The sequence below is a fragment of the Chrysochloris asiatica genome, unplaced genomic scaffold (genome assembly GCF_000296735.1).
Source record: "Chrysochloris asiatica unplaced genomic scaffold, ChrAsi1.0 scaffold00028, whole genome shotgun sequence".
Taxonomy (NCBI): domain Eukaryota; kingdom Metazoa; phylum Chordata; class Mammalia; order Afrosoricida; family Chrysochloridae; genus Chrysochloris; species Chrysochloris asiatica.
The window spans coordinates 12,765,800-12,788,047 of NW_006408546.1; the positions used below are offsets into that span (position 1 = coordinate 12,765,800).

The 22,248-nt window shown below is 40.4% G+C and overlaps 1 protein-coding gene across 1 annotated transcript in view; it reads left to right on the forward strand.

Annotated features, from left to right (window-relative positions):
* Nucleotides 1–22,248, forward strand: part of PCCB (propionyl CoA carboxylase, beta polypeptide) — a 123,428-nt gene that overhangs the window by 82,269 nt on the left and 18,911 nt on the right. Inside the window, exons 8-10 of the mRNA XM_006846644.1 lie at nucleotides 3,861–3,981; nucleotides 11,065–11,146; nucleotides 13,884–14,007. Coding sequence (XP_006846707.1) covers nucleotides 3,861–3,981; nucleotides 11,065–11,146; nucleotides 13,884–14,007 — 327 coding nt within the window. The remainder of the gene's footprint in view (nucleotides 1–3,860; nucleotides 3,982–11,064; nucleotides 11,147–13,883; nucleotides 14,008–22,248) is intronic.

Below are 22,248 nucleotides of genomic sequence, written 5' to 3' on the forward strand. Positions count from 1 at the left end.
GTGGCAACAGTAGTGAGGTTGGCCCAGGATCGGGCAGTGTTTCGTACTGCTATGCATAATGTCGCTATGGGTTGGTGCCAACTTGATGACACCTAACAACAACAACACCATGGATGGTGGAGAAAAGAAGACCCCCAGTGAAATGGATTTGCACAGTGACAGCAGCAATGGACTCAAGTGTAAGAATTGTGAGTTTGGCTCAGGACCACGCAGTGTTTCTTTGAGTTGTGCATAGGGTCGCTATGAGTTAGTACCAACTCCATGGCCCCTAACAACAACAGCACCATAATGAATTGAGTTCTCAATGATGTTTTCATGTATGGTAATCTTAGATTGTCTGCTATTTTTGACTCTCAATCCAAAGAGCACCCTTTAGCCTTTTTAATAAAGTTGTTCTGGTCAGTACAAATTCCTTTAATATCTTTTGACCAGGAAATGTCCTAATTTTGCCATCATATTTGTCGAACAGCTTTGCTGGGTATATGATTCTTGGGAACCAATTTTTTTCTCTAAGAATTTTGTGTATGTCATTATTGTCTCCTTGTATACATTGTTTTTCTGAGAAATCAGAGCATAGTCTTATTGGTTCTCTTTTGTAGGTAACTTTTTTTTTTTTTTCAAAAGTTTGATTATGATATTTCTTGGTGACTTTCTTTTGGAATCTATTCTGTTTGGAATTTGTTCAGTTTCTTGTATGCTTATGTTCTCATCTTTCATGATGTTGGGAAGTTTTCTTTTGATAGCTCTTTGACAGAGCTCTGTGCTTTTTGTTGTGTCTTCCTGTTCTGGAATTTCTATTTTCTGTAAGTTGTTCCTCTTCATGGTGTTTCATATAATTCTTAGGCTTTCTTTGGATTGTTTCATTCTTTTATCTGATGGTTCTTGTAGTGTACTAGTATTGAGAGATTTAACTTCAAGTTTACTAATTACAGCTTCCATTCCTTTGAATCTTCTCCTTTGCCCTTTCAGCGTATTATCCGTTTCTGAGATCTACGTGTTAATTTCTGGATTTCTAATGGCAGGATTTGTATTATCTCAAAATTTGTGTTTGTTTTGTCTGCTTGCTCTTGTAGTGTTTTCCTGAATTCTTCTGAAGTGTTTTCTGTGTCCCCTTTGATTTCCTCAATCTTTCTATTGTTTCTGGCTATTGTTGGTTTGTTACATTTATAAAAACTAAAGTTCAGTTGTTGGACCCAAAAAGTAGACATCTCTGGTGGGCTCCTACAATTTACGAAACTCACAAAGTGAGTGTGAAAGGGATGTGACAGAAGAGTTTTGGCCCAAATGGACTTCTTATTGACCTCAGTGTTACCTATAGTCCGTAATCTCCCTCTGGAAGTAGTTCGTGGAGGCCCTTGATGGAATTGGTTTTAGTGTCTGTTAGGACCACAGGGCATTTGAGAGCAGGGTTACTGGTTAAATGCTAATCTGGTGGCTCTGATGGTTTTTTAGGTCTAGAGCCGAGCCTAACTGAATACCTAAATCTATACACCAAAGCAGCACACCAAAGATAATTTAAAAAATGGCTGGAGCAGTGCATTGACAGGTAACTACCAGAGGTTCCGGCCGGATTCAGATGGGGATGTGAAACAGGATATCAGTGCTGATATGATCTCCAGCATCATTCCCACCTACTGATCCTTCCTCTTTGTTTCTCCCATTTGCATTATAATCACCAGTATTTGTTAATATATCTTGATTGCATGTTTGATCCTTTTCAGAATGAAGAAATTGGTAGAATTCTTGAGTATCACTATTAATTGTATTTAGTGGTTGGTGCTTAAATCTGAATAATAGTCATATTAACCAGACTTCTTGGTAGGCATATGAATATTATTCCATCTCAGATAGCATTGTACTTCAAGATAGTTGGAGAAATGTTCTTCTTGACATGAATGTGATGCAATTCCTCTTGAATTTGTCATTTCTAGCCTAGTAAACCATATGATTGTCTGTTTCAGAATGGCTAATGCAAATCCGTTTCAGCTCACTAAGGCCTATCATACCGATCTTTATGTGTTACATTTCATTTTGCCAACTTCTGATTTTCCTAGATTCATACATCATACATTCCATGTTTCAATTATTAAGGGATGTTTGCAAGTATTTCTCCTCATGTTAAGTTGTGCCCTATTCATAGATGATGGTCCCAAAAGCCTGATAGATTACTCCATTTCGTCGTCGTGGTCAAATACTGGAATTGAGTAGGCAGCTCTTCTGTAGTTGTATATTGAGTGTCTTCCAGCCTGAGGGGCTCATCTTCTGGCACCATATCTGACAATCTTCTGATATTTCTTCTGCGACTATATCTGTTCTGCTGCTTTACATAGGTTTTCAGTGACTAAACATTCAGAAATAGTCCTCCTCTCCTTCTTCCTAGTCTGAAAGTTCAGCTGAAGCAGTCCACCATAGGTGACCCTGCTAGTATACAAAATATTGGTAGCACAGCAACACACTCAAGTCACCACAGTACAACTGACAGACAAATGGTGGTATGAGGCATATAAACATTATAAGTAAGCATATGATACAATAAATCAGGATCCCTGATGTGGCACTGTAGTTTAAGCACTGGACTAGCAACCACACAGTTGGCAGTTCGGCCCACCTACTTCTTACAGGGTAGGTATGAGTCGGGACTGACTCATTGGTCACACAACATTAGGATATTAAAGGGTACTACCTAATTTGAAAAAAGTAAAAATAAAGTAAATGCAATTTTAAGTAGAGTAGTAAGCATAGACCTCACTGTGATGGTGACTTTTGAGTAGATTTGAAGCACTTATCGGTGTGAATCTAGGGGAGTAGTGTTGCTTGCAGAGAGAAAATCAGCCAACACAAAGGCCCTGAGGTAGGAGAGTGGCTTGCATGCTCACAGAACAGCAAGGCAGATGATTGGAGCAGAAGTATCACGTGTTCTGATTTAAAGGCTGACTGGTTACCATGTGGAGAGCAGACTTAGTGAGGGGCAGTGGTAGAAGCAAGGAGTCCAGCAGGAAGTTCTTGTCCTCATTTTCTCCGGTCCTGCCTGTGACCCTGTTTAGCTGTTCTGTGATTTCAGAACATTTGTCAGGAATGTTGACTATGATGTTTCACAAGAGCCAAGTGTCTCCCCCTTCTTTTCTTGACTACACTGTTGTTCACCTGTTGTGTGCTATGCATTATTCTCAATGTGGTGATATATTGTTGTGTAAAAAAGACCTGTCTCTACTTTGTTGGTGCTGATATTTTAGGAAAGATGCAGATAGTAAACAAGAAAACAAATTGCCAGGTGCTGAAAGGACAGTCGGGAACGTAGTGTTCTATAGGTTGAGCACTGTACCAGGAACCACAGGGTCCACTGTTTGAACTTGACAGCCACTCTGCAGGATAAAAATGGGGCTTTTTGTTCCCACAGAGATTTACAGCCTCAGAAACCCTACATAGGTTCGCTATGAGTGTGGATCAGTTCGCCGACACTTAACAACAGCAACAACAACAACAACAACAACATAAGGACAATTATATGAACTCCCACATGGTGCAGAGCTGGAGAGTAAGAGGCTTGGGGACAAGTATGTTCTTGACAGGGACCCAGAGAAATGGACAGGGACTTATTTTCTCTAACGCCACTCTGAGGAAGTGGCATTAGAGAAAAGACCTGAATGAAGAGCGAACCCTGCAGAGCTGTGGGTACAGGATGGAGGAAGCAGGCTGTATGAATTGAGGATCCACCTGTAGGTGGGTCATGTACACTTGTCTTCAGTAGGGGGACATGAGAATGGACAGCTCTCAGCATAGCCTGTTGCAGACTTGCCCATGTAGCAGCATCTGTGGACTGACCCATACCTTTGCCTATTGTAACTTCCCTGCTTTCTCAGGTGTGGCGCACAGAGCTTTTGAAAATGATATTGATGCCTTGTGTAATCTACGGGAGTTCTTCAACTACCTGCCCCTCAGCAATCAGGATCCCGCTCCCATCCGTGAATGCCACGATTCCAGGTGAGTGTCAGGCCAAAGCACCTGCTCTCATTTTGCAGCACAGGCTGCCCTTCTGAACCCCCTCTACCCTGGCGGAACATCCAGGTGTGGATGATGATGTTATGTCTGGGCACAGGAGTAAAGAAAGATGATTTTATTTATTTATTTCCCTCTTTGTAATATCTATATATATATTTCAAAGAGATATTTGATAAATCCAGAATTGAGGGTAGAACTTTTTGCATCTTGACATGAAAGAAATAAAAAAAACGTAAAAATGATGCAGACAGAAGACTAGAGCAGAGAGGGAAGCATCCAGCTGATATGAAGAGAGGGGACATGCACAAAAACACCCACACTTGCAGATAGTACCCACTTGACCTGGCTTCAATGGCTGGATGATCAGAACTCAGAGGAAGAAAGAAGAGGAAAAAAAAAGAGTAATCTGCTATAATTTGAAGAGCATAGGACCCTGGGACCATCAAGGGAGAAGAGCAGAATGCGAGACCCTATCCAGAGAAGCAGTGACACTAGAGATGGAGGCAGAGATGATGACGTGGGGAGATGGTGTGGCTGGGCACTCTGGACTCAGGGAGGGAGAGGGGTTGTGTGCTGATGGCCAAGGGGCAGTCTTGTGGAGTGTACCCTTTGGTTGTTTGAATGGTTATATATTCCTCAGTGCTTCGTGTACATAAAAAAAAACCCAAAAAAACAGAGGGAATGGAAGCAAACGCTCTTGAAGGATGATGCATGGAGTGGATTGTAATCATTGCAATGAAATGAAATACAATAGATGAATGTAAAGCTGATGTTTTCCCATGTAAATCACTCAATTCACAATAAAAACAACAACAGAGGGAATAGAAGCAAATACTGTTAAAGGATGATGCATGGAGTGGATTGTAATCAGTGCAATGAAATGAAATACGATAGGATTAGTGCAAAACTGATGTTCTCCCATGTAAACTATTACTCGATTCACAATAAAAGCTTTAAAAAAAAAATGATGCAGACAGTGTAGTGTGCCCTTTAGGAAAGGTGTTTATGCACATCTGCTTGGGGTCAAAGATGGGCAGTCCTGGAGAGAAGGGTGTGCTGCTGGCCATATAGTCCAAACATTCTAGTTCTGTTGCTGGGGCTACCACATGATGCAAGGTGGGGGTGGGAGGGAGCATTACAGAATCTGCCAGTGGCCCAGCCTGGAAATAACTGCCCCAGGACTTCTGGATACTTTCTTCTCCATGTTGTTTCCTCTTCACATTAAAAGGCTCTTAACTTGACATTGATTTTTTTCTGCAGACATTCTGCCATAAAGTTGATTTTGACTCATAACAACCCTATGTAGGGTTTTTGAGACAAAATATTTACAGGTGCAGCTTCACCTTTCTGTTGTGGAGTGGTGGGTTTGAGCTATGGATTTTACAGTTAGCAGCTGGTACCTAACCCTCAGTGCCACCAGGGCTCTTTTCTTTTGCAGAAGGAAAATGGAATTATATTCCTTGCAAAGAAGCCAGTTCAGAGACTGCCCTCCACCTATAGGTCTCTGTCTTGGCCAGGAATGCTCTGAAGTAGACTGTAATCTGTCTCTGCCCTTCTAGGGACACTGTTAGTGGCCAACTGCTCATATTTGTGAAGGAGCGTGAAGTCACAGGGCTCAGATACATTGGGCATGGCCCCCTTTTTTGAACATCTGTATTACAGTAGGATAACCACTGGACTGCTAACTGTAAGGTCTGCAATTCAGGCCTATCACCTGCTCCTCAGGAACCCTTACACGGTTGCTATGAGTAAAAACCGACTTGACCACACTTAACAACAACAACATATTACAGTAGAACTGCTGGTGAAAACCAGAATCTGTGTAAGGCAGAAACCTGTCACTGAAGTAAAACTCAAATATTTTCCACCAAACTGAGTCATAGAAAAGTGGTTAAGACTGCACTCTGTCAAAGGTTAGGACGACTTAGAAAAACAAGGTGTAGTATGTTGAGTTTCTGTTCTCACAGGTTTAAGTGTATTTGGGGCCCTTGAGAGGTGTAATATACCAGTTGAAGATATTATGACCCTTGGAAACAGAAGTGACCGGGTAGCGTGCTTTGATCCAGTCTTACCTTTTCTCCAGGTGTTCCTAGGGAGCTCTAAGCATAAATGGCATATGAAAAGTAAGCAGTAATTTTACTATTTGGTAGGGCTGTGCTCAGTGCAAGGAGCCCGGGTGGTACAGTGGTTGAGGCTGCTAACATAAAGGTCAGCAATTCATGGAAGAGAAATGAGACTGTTTACTTCTGTAAAAACTTACATATTTTTGGAAACCCTAGGAGGACGTTTAAGATGCTGAAAGAAATCCAAATAGGATAGACCCCAAAAGAAATTCACTGATAAATATCATAATCAGACTTTCCAAAACCAAAATTAAGGAAAGACTCCTGAGAGCAGCTGAGGAAGAATGAAAAGTTACCTACAAAGAACAGTCAAAAAGACCAAGCTCTGATTTCTCAGCAGAAATCATACAGGCAAGAAGGCAATGAAATGATACATATAAAACTCTGAAAGAAAAAAATGGCCCACCAAGAATCATATGCTCATCAAAGCTATATCTTAAAAATGATGACAAAATAAGGATGTTTTCAAATAAACAGACTTTAAAGGAATTAGTAATGACCAGACCAAATATACAAAAAACAAAACAAAATATACAAAAAACACTCCAGGATCCTCCAATATGCTGTCTGCAAGAGATACACCTTAAAACAAAGGCAAAAATAGGTTAAAAATCACAGGTTGGAAACAAATACATCAAGTTAATGGCAATAAAAAATGAGCAGTTTTTAGGTGCCATTGAGTCGGTTCTGACCCATACCGACCCTGTATAAGGTTTCAGAGGAGCTGCTGGTGAGCTTGAACTGCCGATCTTGCACTTCAAACTGACTTGGCAATCCAGCACATTAACCCATAGTGATACTTATCTCTGCTAAAATAGACTTTAAGACAAAAATTAGCATAAGAGACAAAGACGTTGTATCATGATCAAGGGGTCAATTCAACAAGAGGACATCATCGTAATGTCTATGTCCCCAATGAAAGAGCCTCAAAATACATAAATCAAACTCTAATAGTACTGAAGAAAGAAATAGAAAACAACAGTAAGAGTAGGAGATTTTAATATACCACTTTCAATGAAGAACAAAAAACTAGATAGAAGTTCAACAACAACTTGACTTCATAGACATATATAGAGCACTCAACCTAACAATAGCACAATATACATTCTTTTCCAATGCACAAGGAACAATCTCTAGAAGAAACCGTATGTTAGACCACAAAACAAAGCTCAATAAATTTTAAAGCCTCAGAATACTACAAAGCATCTTCTCAGATCACAACACTATAAAATAAAACAAAATTCAGCAACAGGAAGATCAAGGAAAAAGGTGAAATACATAAAAATTGAATAACACCCTGCTTAAAAGCTACTAGATAATAGAAGAAATAAAACAATTCCTTGAATCAAACCAGAACAAAAACACAACATGTTCAGAACTTTTGGGACACAACAAAAGCAGTGCTCAGAGGACAAATTATAACAATAAATAGACATAGCCAAAAAGAAGAAAGAGCTACAATCAACAGTTTATCTCATCATCTCCAACAATTAGAAAAACAGTAGCAAAGTAAACTTACAGTCAGCGAAAGAAAAGAAAAAAGGTTAGAGAAGTAATAAATGAAATTAAAAACAGAATAACAGTAGCACCAACAAGACAAGTAGTTGGTTCTTTGAAAAGATTAATAAAATCAATAAACTATTGACAAGTTAACAAAAGGAGAAAATGCAGATAGCACAAATAAATAATGTGAGTGACGTAACTAGATATGAAAAGGAAAATAGCAGAATTCTGTGAAGAATGGTACTCCCAACAAATTTGAAAATCTAGATGAAATGGACAGCTTTCAAGAAACACATGACCTGCCTAAACTAAAACAGACTGAAGTAGAAAACTTGAATAGACCTAGATCTATGAGAAAAGAAGAAACTGAAAGTCATTAAAAAAACTCCCAACAAAAAAAAAGGCCAGGCCCATATGGTTTTCCTGGTAAATTCTTCCATTCAGAGAAGAGCTGACATCCATTTTATTGAAATGATTCCAGAATATAGAAAAGGATGGAAAGCTTCCAGATTCATTTTATGAAGCAAGTATAACGCTGACACACAAACTAGGCAAAGACATTTCTAGAAAAGAAAATTACAGCTCATTGTCCTTCATGAAACTAGATGCAAAAATTGTCAACAAGATTCTGTCCAATAGAATCCAACAACTTATCCGTTGCTGATTAATTGGAATTTATACCAGGTATTCAGAAATGATTCAATATTAGAAAAACAATCACTATAATCTATCACATAAATAAAACAAAGGAAAAATAAGACTCAGCAAGCAAGTTTTTGGAACTCATTGAAATAGCAAACTGGCAGGGTACAAGATCAAAGTACAGGAATCAATTGAATTCCTTTACACTAATAAAGAGAGTCCTGGTGTGACACTGCAGGTTAAGCACTGGACTGCTAACTGTGAGGTCAGTGGTTCAAACCCACCAGGGGCTTCTTGGAAACTTTATATATGGTTGCTACAGGGTTGCTATAAGTCAGAACCAACTCAGTGGCGCTGGGCATAGGTGGATGAATTTACTTCTGGATTCTCAGTTCTGTTCATTGATCTGTGTATCTTTTGCACCAATATTAAGCTGTTTTGTTTATTGTGCCTATGTAGTAGGTTTTGGAGTCCTGGTGTGGACAATGAGTAAGGAAGATCATAGAAGATTTGATACATATGGTGTTAGAGAAAAATGTTGAAAGTACCATGAAATGCTAGAACAAATAGGTGTTGGAATGTTTCTTAACAGCCAGCATGGCGAGAGTTCATTTTTCATACTTCAGACGTGTTATCAGGAAGGACCAGTCCCTGGAGAAGGATGTCATACTTGTAAAGTAGAGGGTTAGTCCCTATCTAAATGGATTGACACAGTGGCAGCAGCAATGGACACAAATGAAACAACAGTTGTGAGGATGGTGCCAGACCGTGCAGTGTTTTGTTGTGTTGTGATAGGTTTACAATGACTTGGATAGGTTTACAATGATAGGTTTACAATGACTCAATACCACCTGATAACAACAGAGTGTAGACATTGCTAAGTTAGATGATGAGGCAGTTAAAAGAAAAAGAAATTTTAGCATTTTTTTTCTTTTATCAATATATATTTATTTTCTCATTAAGATGAACCATTGTGAACCTTCCTACAAGACAAGAGATAAAGAGAAATATATTTAAAAAAAAAAAAAAAAAAAAAAATCTAGAAGGCAGTCCTACTCTGACCTACTGCAAAAATAATGGCACCTTCCACCTTCCACAGCAGTCTGGATTTCTTATGTGGTTTTGGTAATTCTTCACAGTGGTCACACAGAACAGATGCACCACAGTTTAGAGTTACAAGGTTTATTAGGGAAGTTAACGGTTAATACTGAAGGGTCTGAAACATTGAGGAGGTGCTTCTTCCAGTCAGGACAATCTTTACTAAGCCATGTCCATAGGCAAGCCTTTGTCTTCAGTGGCAGTGTTACAAAGCTCTTTTAGGGCTGCTGAGGAATGCCCACAGGACATACCACTCCACCATAAACCTCAACCTGAAGGCACTTGGCTCTAACTCCATGGGTCAGTAAACCTAGCTCCCCCAAATAAACACCTGGTGGTGCCCGACTCTGCAAGCAAGCCTCTTTTATTTGCTCTGTGGACTGTGAAGTCCACCATCTGTCTTGTACTCTAGCTCTTGAATCTGCTGGTGCTGCTCCTCTGCCACTTCAACGTTGTCACCGCTTTCATTCACTGGAGCGAGGAAGTCCAAAGGATGTGCTCTATTCCTAGCACCACTTCTTTGGTGGTAGTGATATATCCCCTATTCCTGATTCTGAGATGGCTCATTTAAAACACCTTAGAGTTCCAGATTTTCGTAATGACAGCTAACCCTATTAATCACTCACAACAGAATCATATAATAATGTTTCCCATCGTCTCCCATCTGCTCTTACCCAGACCCCTCTAGAAAAGAGTTGGTTTTGGTGACATTTACAAAGACTAAGTCTAGAAAAGACATCAAATAATTCACTGCACCACTGCTCAGTGCTGAGTTGGATTCGATTTGATGTCAGTGATTAAATTTTGATTATTTGGGTGCCTAATAACACCATGGCAGAGCTTGCTAGAAACTGACTTGATGGGCACATTTCTTGACCCCACATGGGACAAGGGACAGGATGGACTGAGAGCCTGTTGGAGAGGTTAGGTCATAGAGGAACATGTTGCTGAGTCCATCTGTAAGGGAGTGGGCCCTGTTCAGACACATAGACTCAGGAGGAAGGACACTTGAAGTCTGTGTGTTTTGAGCAGTTAGCCTGCAGTGATCTTGCCCACCAGATTGTTGTTGTTGTTATGTGCTGTGGAGTTGGTTCTCACTCATAGGGTTTCTGAGGCTGTAAATCCTTATGGAAGCAGAAAGCCTCATCTTTCTCCCACGGAACAGCTGGTAGTTTTGAACTGCTGACCATGAGATTAGCAGCCCGATTAGTAACCACTACGTTATCAGAGCTCCTTTTGCCCACCAGAGGGCTTGCAGTTTTGTTTTCTAAAGGAATTTTTAGCAGGTTAACCTAACAGAGAACCTGAATCCCATGGTCTCTATAGAACTTTGTGTTTCTAAGCCATCATTCTGGGGTTCGTAATATCTCAGGATGTTGGAATGGGACAGAGTTGTCTTCACCACAGTGTCCTTCAGTTCCTAATGCAGTACCTGGAATATAGCAGGTGTTCAGAGAAGATAAATGAAGGCATCGTAGTTGGGAATAAGCCCATTTTCTCCTCTAAAAGAACACTGAATGGTCTCTTGAGTTGGTATGAGTCTCAGGCTCCATTTCAAAGGGTGGATAAAATGCTGCTTTGGTGACTCCTTTGCAAATCAGTAGAGACAGAAGCAGTCCAATTCCCAGAATGTATCTCCCCCAACTCACTCTACATCCCTTTCTGGTGTTGACTATATCTGCCTCTCTTTTATCTATAGTGACCGTCTGGTTCCTGAGCTTGACACAATTGTCCCTTTGGAGTCCACCAAAGCCTATGACATGGAGGACATCATACACTCTGTAAGTGCTGCATATGTCTTTCTTACTAGTGCCAGCTTGGCCATGTCCTTGGCTGTTGTGTTTGTGTCTAGTGAGGAATGTGCTTGGCCTGTCGGTTCTGATGTTGGGTTACACAGGTAGAGCCTGGGATGAGCACAGAAGCAGGGGCCCCTGAGCAGTGTGTTCTTCGAAGAGCCAGTGAGTGGCTTTACCCACCGTGTGGGTCAGATGGACTTGAGTACTTGAGGGGAGGACAAGCCAGTTGGGCCAGCTGATCTCTGGGGTCTTTAGGAAGGTACTCTGAAGTGCATAGAGAAAGGGATATACCCTACAGTCTACAGTGAGGCCACAGTGGACCTTTATTAGGCACATTTGTTTGGGGCCTTATGCTCAGAAACCATTCATCTTTCTGTAGAAAGGAGAGGCATTCTCTATATGGCACAAACAATTTAGCACTCAACTTCCACCAGAAAGTCTGAAATTTCAAACCCACCCTGAGGTGCCCTGGAAGGTAGGTTTGGGTAGGTCCCAGTCTTGTAAGCCCTGAGGAGCAGTTTTACTCTGCATACGTGGGATCACTGTAAATTGGAATTGACTTGATGGCAACTAACAACAGAATAGAGGCAGAGGAGTAAATGGGAGATCCTGTGACACAGTTGAGGGGTGTTTGTGTGTGTGTGTAGTGATTGGGGGTCTGGAGAGAACCACTTGTACCTTTTTCTTGGGGCAGCTGATTCCATCAAATAGAGAGAATCAGAATTCCTTCTGCCTTATTCCAGGTAAAAATTATAGTATACCTTCACATTAGAATAAAAAAGAAGAAAATCAGAAAGGTTTGATAAACAGTAAAACAATTGCAATGAAGAAAATGAAATGAACTCGACAGAGAAATTCATGTGGGACAAAAAACTAGCAACACCACACACACACAAAGCAAAATGACAGCAATCAGTTGATAACCTATCAATAATTATACTGATTGTAAATGGATTAAATGCACCAGTCAAGAGACAGAGAGTAGCAAAATGGACACACACAATGGAATACTGTGCACCATTGAAAAAGAATGATGAAATCACCTCATAACTTACATGAACCTGAAGGACATTTGCTGAGTGAAGTTATTCACAAAAGAACAAGTATCACATAAAACCACTTTTGTAAAAAATTAAGAAAAGATTTTCTTGGTACACGAAACCTTATATGATGATTATCAGAGGTGAAAGAGAACAAAATTATTTATTGGCATAGGGTAGACACATGTTACCTTGGGTGATGGGGAAGGCAATACACAAGAGAGAGGCTGGCACAGGAAAGATGAAGGTAGTGGGAGACATAGGGAGTCCTGGTGTGGCACTGTGGTATAATGCACTGGACTGCAAAGTTGATTTGAGCTGCATGGCCAGTAGTTCAAATTCACCATCCACTCCTTAGAAACCCTATACAGGGTTGCTATGAGTCAGAACCGACTCAACGGCACCTAACAACAACAATAACTAATAGTATCTGGAAGAGATGGCAGTCATTGCAGTGACATGAAGTGTATGATTTGTTGACTATGGGACTGATGATCTGTTCTATATACCTTCACTCAATTCACAATAAAAAGCTTACAAGAAACTAAGTGCTGTATCAATATTGAGTGATAACTAACCTAAAGCTTTCTTTTTAAAGGCAGTCCTTAAAAAGGAAGCTTCCGGTTAAAATCACTTAATATTGATACAGCAATACCATATGAGAGCCTGTCTAGCAGACTCCCAACATCTCATTTAGATAATGCACATTGACTGAATGGAATTGGAGTCCGGGTGTAGGGCTATGTGGTAAAGCACTGGACTGCAAGATTAGTTTGAACCACAAGGTTGGTGGTTGAAATTCACTAGCTGCTCCTCAGAAACCCTATACAGGGTTGCTATGAGATAGAGACAACTCCATGGCGCTTTACAACAATAAAAGTGGCATCTATTCTAGGAATGTAAGCTCTGGTAGCGTAGTGGTTACGAATCGGACCACGAACCGCAAGGTCAGCAGTTCGAAACTACCAGCTGCTCCGTGGGAGAAAGATGAGGCTTTCTGCTCCTGTAAAGACTTACAGCCTCGGAAACCCTGTATAGGGTCGCTATGAGTCAGAATCGACTCCACGGCACATAACAACAACAACAACAAGGTGGTCTCAGTATTATAAAATCTAGTAATAACCAGTAAATTTATGGAAGAAAATCATGATTATCTCCATAGATGTTGAAAAAGTTTAAAAATATTCACCCATTCCTGATAGAAACACTCTTGTAGACTAGTTTCTTTGCTGAGTCTTTGGTTGCCTTTCTTCTCTTTTTCTTTGGATGAGTAGATTTATCTTAGATGACTGCTCATAAGCTTTTAAAACCCATGCACAACTCATTGGAGGCTAGGATATAGAATTGATAAATTTAGTACACATGGTAAATTTTAGTATACATCTTTTCAAAACCCCAATCTTAATTTAATAGGGAACATTAAAAGTAGTTCCACTAAACTCAGAAACAAGACAAGGGTGCCCAAGTATCTCCACTGGTACTTAACATTCTACTGGAGATATTAGCTAATCAAAATTAGACAGTCAATGAGAAGCAAAAGCTTTGGAGCCATTGCCTACTGCCTTGCTTCCTTGGAGAACTTGTGGTACGGGCAGCAATTTGCTGTGTGTAACTCTGTAATGTACTTACATCTTTTACGTGTCTTCATCATTTTGAATTCACAAGTAAATTTATTCCTACAGGTTGTTGATGAGCGAGAATTTTTTGAGATCATGCCCAATTATGCCAAGAACATCATTGTTGGGTTTGCAAGAATGAATGGAAGGACTGTTGGAATTGTTGGCAACCAACCCAAAGTGGCCTCAGGTAGGATGGATCAAGGGACAGGATTGGGGATAATGGTGGCTACCTAGGACCATGGAATCTTCCTCTTGTCTTTTACTCAGACGTGACTTTCCATGACCAGACGAATAGATATAAAAATTCTTTTTTAATGTTAATATTTCAAAGTGATTCTTTCACACTCATATTTTTTAAGGGCTTATAGCACTATGGGTTAATGTGCTGGACAGCAAAAGTTGGTTTGAACTGCAAGGTCTGGGTTCAAGCTCAGCACGTACTCCTCGGAAACCCTCTACAGGGTTGCTGTGGGTCGGAACTGACTGTATGGCACTCAACAAAAGCACAAGATAATTTCCCTAGCTTGCAAGGTCTTTATTTTTTTTCAGAGATTTGTTATCTGATCCCCTTAGTTAGATATAGGACTTATGCACTAAACTAAGCTTCACAAGGGTATGGGTGCTGGTGTCTTAGTCACTAGTATATATTCAGTACCTTCAAGAGTACCAGTTACATAGTTGATGCTCAATAAAGGTTTGTTGAATTAATAGTACTGAAATTCTTCCCATTCCTATATTAACATTTATCTTTGAACTCTGAAAATGATCTGAGTGTGAGCTTTTCAGTTGCTTTCCTTGCGTGGAAGACAGGTTAATGGCATCTGCTGTGTGTTTTCCACAGATTTCTAGTGATATAGCAGGTTTGACTCACATCAAGGCCATGGTGATTCTTCACTGTGCTCTGAGTAGGATGTGGAAGTGGCTTTATCAACTTTGCTTTTTGCCTCACTGTTTTCCATTTTAGGCTTTTAAAAAGTATGTTTATATATAATTTTTTTTTTCAGTGAAAGTTTACACAGTATATTAGGTTTTCATTTAACAATTTCTATATAGATTGTTCAGTGACATTGATTACATTCTTTTTTTTTAATGTTTTATTGTGAATTATGTGATACTTTACATGGGAGAACATTAGCTTTACATTGGTTACATTGCCATGGTTACAGTCCTCTCCATGCATCATCAACAAACCAAGCCTGCCCCCTGGTTGTCAGCACACAGCCCCTCTCCCTCTCTGGGTCTCAAAGTCCACAGCACCTCCATGTCTCCACGTCATCATCTCTGCCTCCATCTCTGGTGTCACTGCTTCTCTGCATTAAGGTCATGCTCTCCGCTCTTCTCCCATGATGGTCCCAGGGACCTCCGCTCCTAGACAGCAAAGTTAATCACTCCCCTCCTTTTGCTACAAAATGTCTACCTGTACATTTCCAACCCTCACAGTCAGTCCTGATAACAATTATTCACTGTTGTATCTCAAGAGACCTATCCCCATCTCCTTTTATCAGCCCCGCCCAGACAGATTGGATACTACTCAGTGGAGATTCTACCATCCTCCACGCCCTCTGGATCTAGGCTCCCTCTTGAAAGCTTGTAAGCCAGTCACTTCTTGTCTTTGTAGCCCCACACCCCCATTTTGGGTAGCCAATGTCCAAGTTGACCATCCCTGTCTACTCTGTGTATAGAGGGGATAGGAATGATCCTCTCTGTAAAGATTTGTTCCCTTTTGAGCTATTGCATCCATAGGTGTAGGTCAAGTTCATCAAATTGTATCAGATTAGTCTTTTTTTCCTCTTCTTTCTTCTTCTAGTTGATCTCTGATCATCTAGTCATTGAAGCCAGGTCGAGTGGGTATTATCTGCAAGTGTGGGTGTTCTTGTGCAATATGCCCTCTCTTCTTATCAGCTAGACGCTTCACTCTCCACTCTAGTCCTCTGTGGCTATGTCACTGACTCTGTGCCCAAGAGTCCCCAGGTCTTGCCACACTGCTGGCCAACCAGGTCTCCACCCGGGTTCACAGGAGTCCACTGAATGCTGTAGGGCCGAGCTCACAGCTTCGTTGCTGTTTTTCCCTCACTTCCCCTTATCGGTGACGAACGTGGTCACCAATCAGAGCGTGTATTCCCATTGAGTCTTAGTCTTGGAAGGGGGTTTGCCCTGAGGAGACCTGACCACTTGCCTTGATATCTCCTGGGTGAGCAACTTGCTTGTTCTTGCAGTAGTCAGTTGGACTGCCTTTATTGTTTTTGTATTTTTCTTTCAAGAAGTATCTTCTGTTCTTCTAGCCACTCCAGGCTGGTCTGTTTGTCCTTACAAGTGGAAATTTCCCATCTCAGAAGATTCTGGATGGGATTCAGGATTCCACCTATGGTCTTATGTAATGCCTAAGCCTCCTCCCTGGACACACTGCTGCAATCCCATTTTAGGTATTCCAGTCAGTTACAGGCAGAAGACAGACTTACAAGCTTTCTATGGTGATATTTCTGGCTATTCCTTTCTCTCCCCCTCCAGTGTCTATTTTATAATGGTTTGCCAGGGAAACCAAGATTCAAAAGACAGCCAAGTATCTTAACATTATTTCCCCCCTTTTCCCCATTCCATCCATGTCTCAATCCCTGTATTCCAGAGCCCTGTTGTTCCAAGGTTGTACATACATCATTATTTACCTCTGTTCCGCTTAGCCCATACACACCTGCCTACTTGTTTTCCCATCTACCTTGTTCTTCCATTCCCCTCCCCCTTCTTGTGTATTGCCCCCCTCCCTAGCACCCAAACTATCCTGTGTCTATTCCCTACCCTGTGCTCTACATTCCCTTCCCTCCCCTCGCCCTACCCCCCACATCCCGGTAAACAGCAAAGAATCCCCCACCCCATCTTTAGTATAGGTATCTTTTCTTAAACTTTTACAAGAATGGTCTTATGCAGTATTTCTCCTTTTGTGACTAATTTCAGTCAACATAATGTCCTCAAGGTTCATCCATGTTATGCGGTGGCTTGCAGCTTCCTTGTTATTCTTCAAGGCAGCATAATGTTCCATTGTGTGTATGTACCACAGTTTGTCTATCCATTCTTCAGTTGATGGGCACTTAGGTTGTCTCCATCTTTTTGCTATTGTAAATAGTGCTGCTATGAACTATTGTGCATATATTGTGCATATATCTACTCGTGTTATGGCTCATATTTCTTGGGGGTAAATACCAAGTAGAGGAATTGCTGGATCATAAGATAATTCTATTTTCAATCTTTTGAAGATGCGCCATATTACTTTCCAGAGAGGTTGAACCATTTTGCAATCCCACCAGCAATGCAGGAGCATCCCAGTCTCTCCATATTCTCACCAGCATTTATTGTCCTCTAGTTTTTTTTTAAATTTTTGCTGTTATTAGATGATATCGCATTGTTGTTTTGATATGCATCTCTCTAATGGCTAGTGATTGTGACCATTTATTCATATGTTTGTTGGCTGCCTGGATCTGCTCATTGGTGAAGTGTCTGTTCATGTCCTGTGCCCATTTTTTAATTGGGTTAGATTACATTCTTTACAGTGTGTGAACATTCGTATGACCATTCATTTTATGCCTATCTGGTGGTTCCATTTCCAGTAATCTAGTTTCCCTACCCATCTACAATCTCATTTGTGTTTTAAAATAATTGCTGATGTTTCATCCCATATAGATGGTTTTTCAGAAGAGTGCCGTCTTCACTGGTGATGTTGTTTTTTGAGTCAATCCATTATTTAGCTAAACGGTGATCTTGGGAAATAGTTTCATTTTAAGGCTTAAAGTGTCTCAGGGCAGTAGTCTTGGGAAATGCTCTAGTCTTAACCAGTTCAGTAATTCTGGGATTAAAAAAAAATAATTTCAGCTTCTGCTTAATATTTTTCTCCCGTTCTATCAAAATCCTCCTGTTGCAGAATGATCAGTAGTAGTAGCTGGGTACCATCTGATGGTTCCAGGGTAGATGAGGCCCTGTTTCATGTAGACAGTCTAGTAGACTAGTTTCTTCTTTGAGTCTTTGGTTTCTTTTTCTCTTTTTCTTTGGATAAGTAGAGACGAGTAATAATTGTATCTTAGATGACCACTCATAAGCTTGTAAAACCCCAGGCGCAACTTACCAGGCTAAGTAAGATGTAGAACACAAATGTTATAAATTATGACAGTTGTCCTGTAAGACTGTGGTCCTTAACCTTCAAGACCAGAAAACCAATCCTGCAAGGTATTTGGTTATATCTAAGAATTAGCGTAGTGGTTATGAATCGGGCTGCAAACCGCAAGGTCAGCAGTTCGAAACTACCAGCTGCTCCGCAGGAGAAAGATGAGGCTTTCTGCTTCCAATAAAGATTCACAGCCTCGGAAACCCTGTACAGGGTCGCTATGAGTCAGAACCGACTCCATGGCACATAACAACAACAACAAAGAATTATCTGTAACTTTGCCCCGTGTGCATTATTATATATATGAATTCTCACATGTACATGTACATGAACATACACACATATACATGTACCTGGAGTTCTTATGTAGTGCTGTAGGCTAAGCACTGTACCACAAGGTTGGTTTGAACCGCAAAGTTATTTCTTCAAATCCACCAACTGCTCCTCGGAAATTCTATACATGGTTGCTATATATCTTTCTGCGGGACAATGATGAGGCTTTTTGTTCCAATAAACCTTTGTATCCTTGGAAACCATATAGGGTTGCTGAATTAGAGCCAACTTGATGGCATTTAACAACAGCAACATACTCATACCTATATAAATACGTGCATGCATGTTGTTGGTAGCTGCCATCAAGTCAGTTCTGACTCAGCATCCCTATAAGGTTTCCAAAGATACAAAGGTTTATTGGAACAGAAAACCTTGTCTTTCTCCTACAGAGCAGCTGATGGATTTGAACTGCGTACCTTCTGGTTAGAAGTACAGTGCTTATCCTACAGCATCACATATATGCCCACACATATATTTTTTGGTTGCTGCTGTGCAAAATTATATATGCCATGTTGTTGTTGTTTTTTGGTGCTGTTGAGTTGTTTTTGATTCTTAGCAACCCTGTGCACAACAGAATGAAACACTGCCTGGTCTTGCACCATCCGCAAAATTGTTGGTACAGTTTAGCCTATCACTACTGCACTTTGTCAATCCATTTTGTGTGTGTGTGTGTGTGGGGGGGGGTGTCTTCCTCCTTTTCACGGACCCACCACTTTACCTAGCATAATGTTCTTTTCCAGGGATTGTTTCCTCCAACATATCTGAAGTATAAAAGACCAAGTCTTGCTATACTGACTTCTAAGGAGCATTCTGGCTGTACAACACAGATTTGTTTCTTCTTCTAGTAGTCCATGGGTACTTTAATATTTCTCTCCATTACCAGAATGCAAATTCATCGATTCTTCTGTGGTCTTTTTTATTCATTGTCCAACTTTCAAATGTATATAAAACTGTTGAAAATGCTTTGAGTTGGATCACTGGCACCTTGGTCTTTAAACTGATATCTTTACTTTTTAACATTTTAGAGGTTTTTTGCAGCAGATTTGCCTAATGCAACATATATAATAATTTATACCTTCAAAGGTCACATTCTGCAAGTCTGCCTCCTGGCCACCATCTCTTAATCCCTGTCTTCCCATGATTCTAGAGTCCTCAGCCGCTCCCTCTCTCCATGTCCTCATCTCTGCCTCTGTCTCTGGTGTCGCTACTTGTCTGGATAAAGTCCCACATTCTGCTTTTGCTTTTCTCCCTTGATGGTACTAGGATCTTCTGTTTCTGGACTGTAAGATTAACCACTCTTCTGTTTTGGTTACAAACCGTCTGCCTTTACAGTTGCGACAGTCGCAATTGATAACGATTATTCACTATTGAATCATATGAAACTTATCCCCATCTCTTTTCACCAGCCCCATCTAGACAAGATGAAAACTGTTCAGTGGGGAGTCTTTCTCTCCCTACACACTATTAAACTAAGAATCCCCTTTGAAACCTTGTAAGCCAGTCACTTCATGCCTTTATCACCCCCTCATTTTATGTAGCCAATGTCTTAAATTGCCCATCCCTAGCCATATCAGCTAGATGCTTCACTCTCAGCTCTAGGTCTCTGTGGCTATGTCCTTGTCCATAGGCTCAGGTATCCCCAGGTATCACCATATTTTGGACCAACCAGCCCTTCTTCTCTCACTCATCTCCAGGTCCATGGGAGTCTGTGGAACGTGGTTTTACTTAGCCCATTTCTTCATTGCTGCCTTTCCCCCTCTTCCACTTACCAGTAGACCAGTTTGTTCACCAGCAAGCTTATATGTGTGCTCAAGTGTTCCCTTTGAATTTCAGTCTTAGAGGGGGATTTGTCCTGAAGAAACTTGATTGCTTGCCTTGATGGCTTCCTGGCAAACAGCTTGCTTATTCTTGTAGTAGCCAGTCATACTGCCATTTTTTTTTTTCCTGATGATCTTTCTTTGAAGATGTATCTTCTGTTACTCAAGCTGTTCCAGGCTGGTCTGCTTGTCCTTTCTGATGAGAATGTCCCACCTCAGAAGATTCTAGATAGGGCTCAGGATTCCACTTAAGATCCTATACACTGCAAAGGCTCCACAGGAGGCCTATTTCACTGGGCAAGTTCTATAACCCCTTATTTCCCCTCTGCAAACTATGCCTAGATCCCTGTATCACAGAGCCCTGTTGTTCCAAGGTTGATATTATTTTGATTTTTGCCTTTAAAAGTTTATATTATCAGAGATTAGTATTGCCACTCCTTATTTTTGATTGCAATTAGCTTGTTGGGGTTTTTTTGGCTTTTTTTCCTCCTTTGACTTTTAGTCTGTTTTGGTCTTTGTGTGTAAGGTATGTCTCTTGCAGATCTTATTTTCTTATCCATTCGGCTACTCTCTGTCTCTTAACTGGTGCATTTAATACATTTACATTCAAAGTAATTATCGATAGGTATGGATTGTTATTGTTACATGCCATCGAGTTGGTGCCGACCCATAGCGACCCCATATAGGGTTTCCGTGGAGCAGCTGGTGAGCTTGAACTGCCAACCTTGCAGTTCAAACGGCTTTGCAGTCTGGCACATTAACTCACAGCACCACACCAGGACTCCTTAGGTATGGATTAATTGCTGTCATTATGTTTGGTTTTTTTGTATGGTGTTGCTGGTGTCTTTGTTCTGCATGCCTTCCTCTGCTGAGTTCATGCTTTTTGTGTTTTTTTTCTTGTGAGTTTCTTCATAGTTGTAATATTTCCATGTTCTTCTTGAATTTTCATTTTCTTGGTATGTTGTGAATTATTAATTTCCTATGAGGTTACCTTATATTCTATTAACTTTTCTCTCCATTTGAAACAGTCTATTTTATCCTGTAATCTACCTGACCTTCTCACCACCTGGATCTCTATTCCTATGTGTTTACCTTCTTTCACACTGTAATTGTTTTAATCATAGACTAACCTCCCAAATCCTCTGAATTTATTCTTATATCTTTGTTTTGTTCTCTACTGTTCCATTTGTCGAATGAGTTCTGGGTGGTGCTGCATGTATTTCAATCTCTTGATTGTTGTCTGTTCTTGTTGGTTCTCAGTCTACTGAACTCCCTTTAGGATGATTTTCAGTGCGGGGTTGGCTTTGGCAAAATCCCTTAGCTTCTGTTTATCCTGGAATGTTTTGTTTACACCATCGTATTTGATTGACAGCTTTACTGGGTAGAGGATTCTTGGGTTTTTTTCTTTCAGGGTTTTATATATGTCTCACATTTTTTTTTCTTTCACGGTTTTATATATGCCTCCCCATTGCCTTCATGTCTGCATGGTTTCAGCTGAGAGATCCGAGCTTAATCTGATTTGCTTGCCTTTGTTTGTAACACTTCTCTTTTCCCTAGCTGCTTTCAGGATTGTGTCCTTATCTTTGATTTTGGAGAGCTTGATTATTATATGTCTTGGTGATTGTGTTTTAGGGTCTGTCTATCCTGAGGTTCATTGAGCTTCTTGAGTGCTTATCTTTTCACATTTCAGGAGTTTGGGAAATTTTCTTCCAGCAGCTCTTCAGCTATCATTTTTGTGGACTTGTGTGATTCCTCCTGTTACGGAATGCCAGTAATTCTTAAGTTATTCCTCTTCATGTTTTCCAACGTGAATCTTAGACCTTCTTCAGATGATTTTATCCTTTTTTATGCTTGTTCTTCTATCAGCAGTATTGAGAGATTTATCTTCCCTTTCTCAAGTCCTGGCTTCTATCTCTTCATTTCTACTCCTTTACCCTTTCAGTTTATTGTCCATTACTGATATTCTATTATTACTTGTATGGACCTCTTTCTATAGGTTCCAAATTGTTTCCAGTGCTCTGTCTTATTTGATTGTACCTGTAGTACTTTACTGACTTATTCCTTATTTTTCTCAAATCTTCTTTAAAGGGTTTTTGATATATTTCATTATCCTTTTTCTGAATTTCTT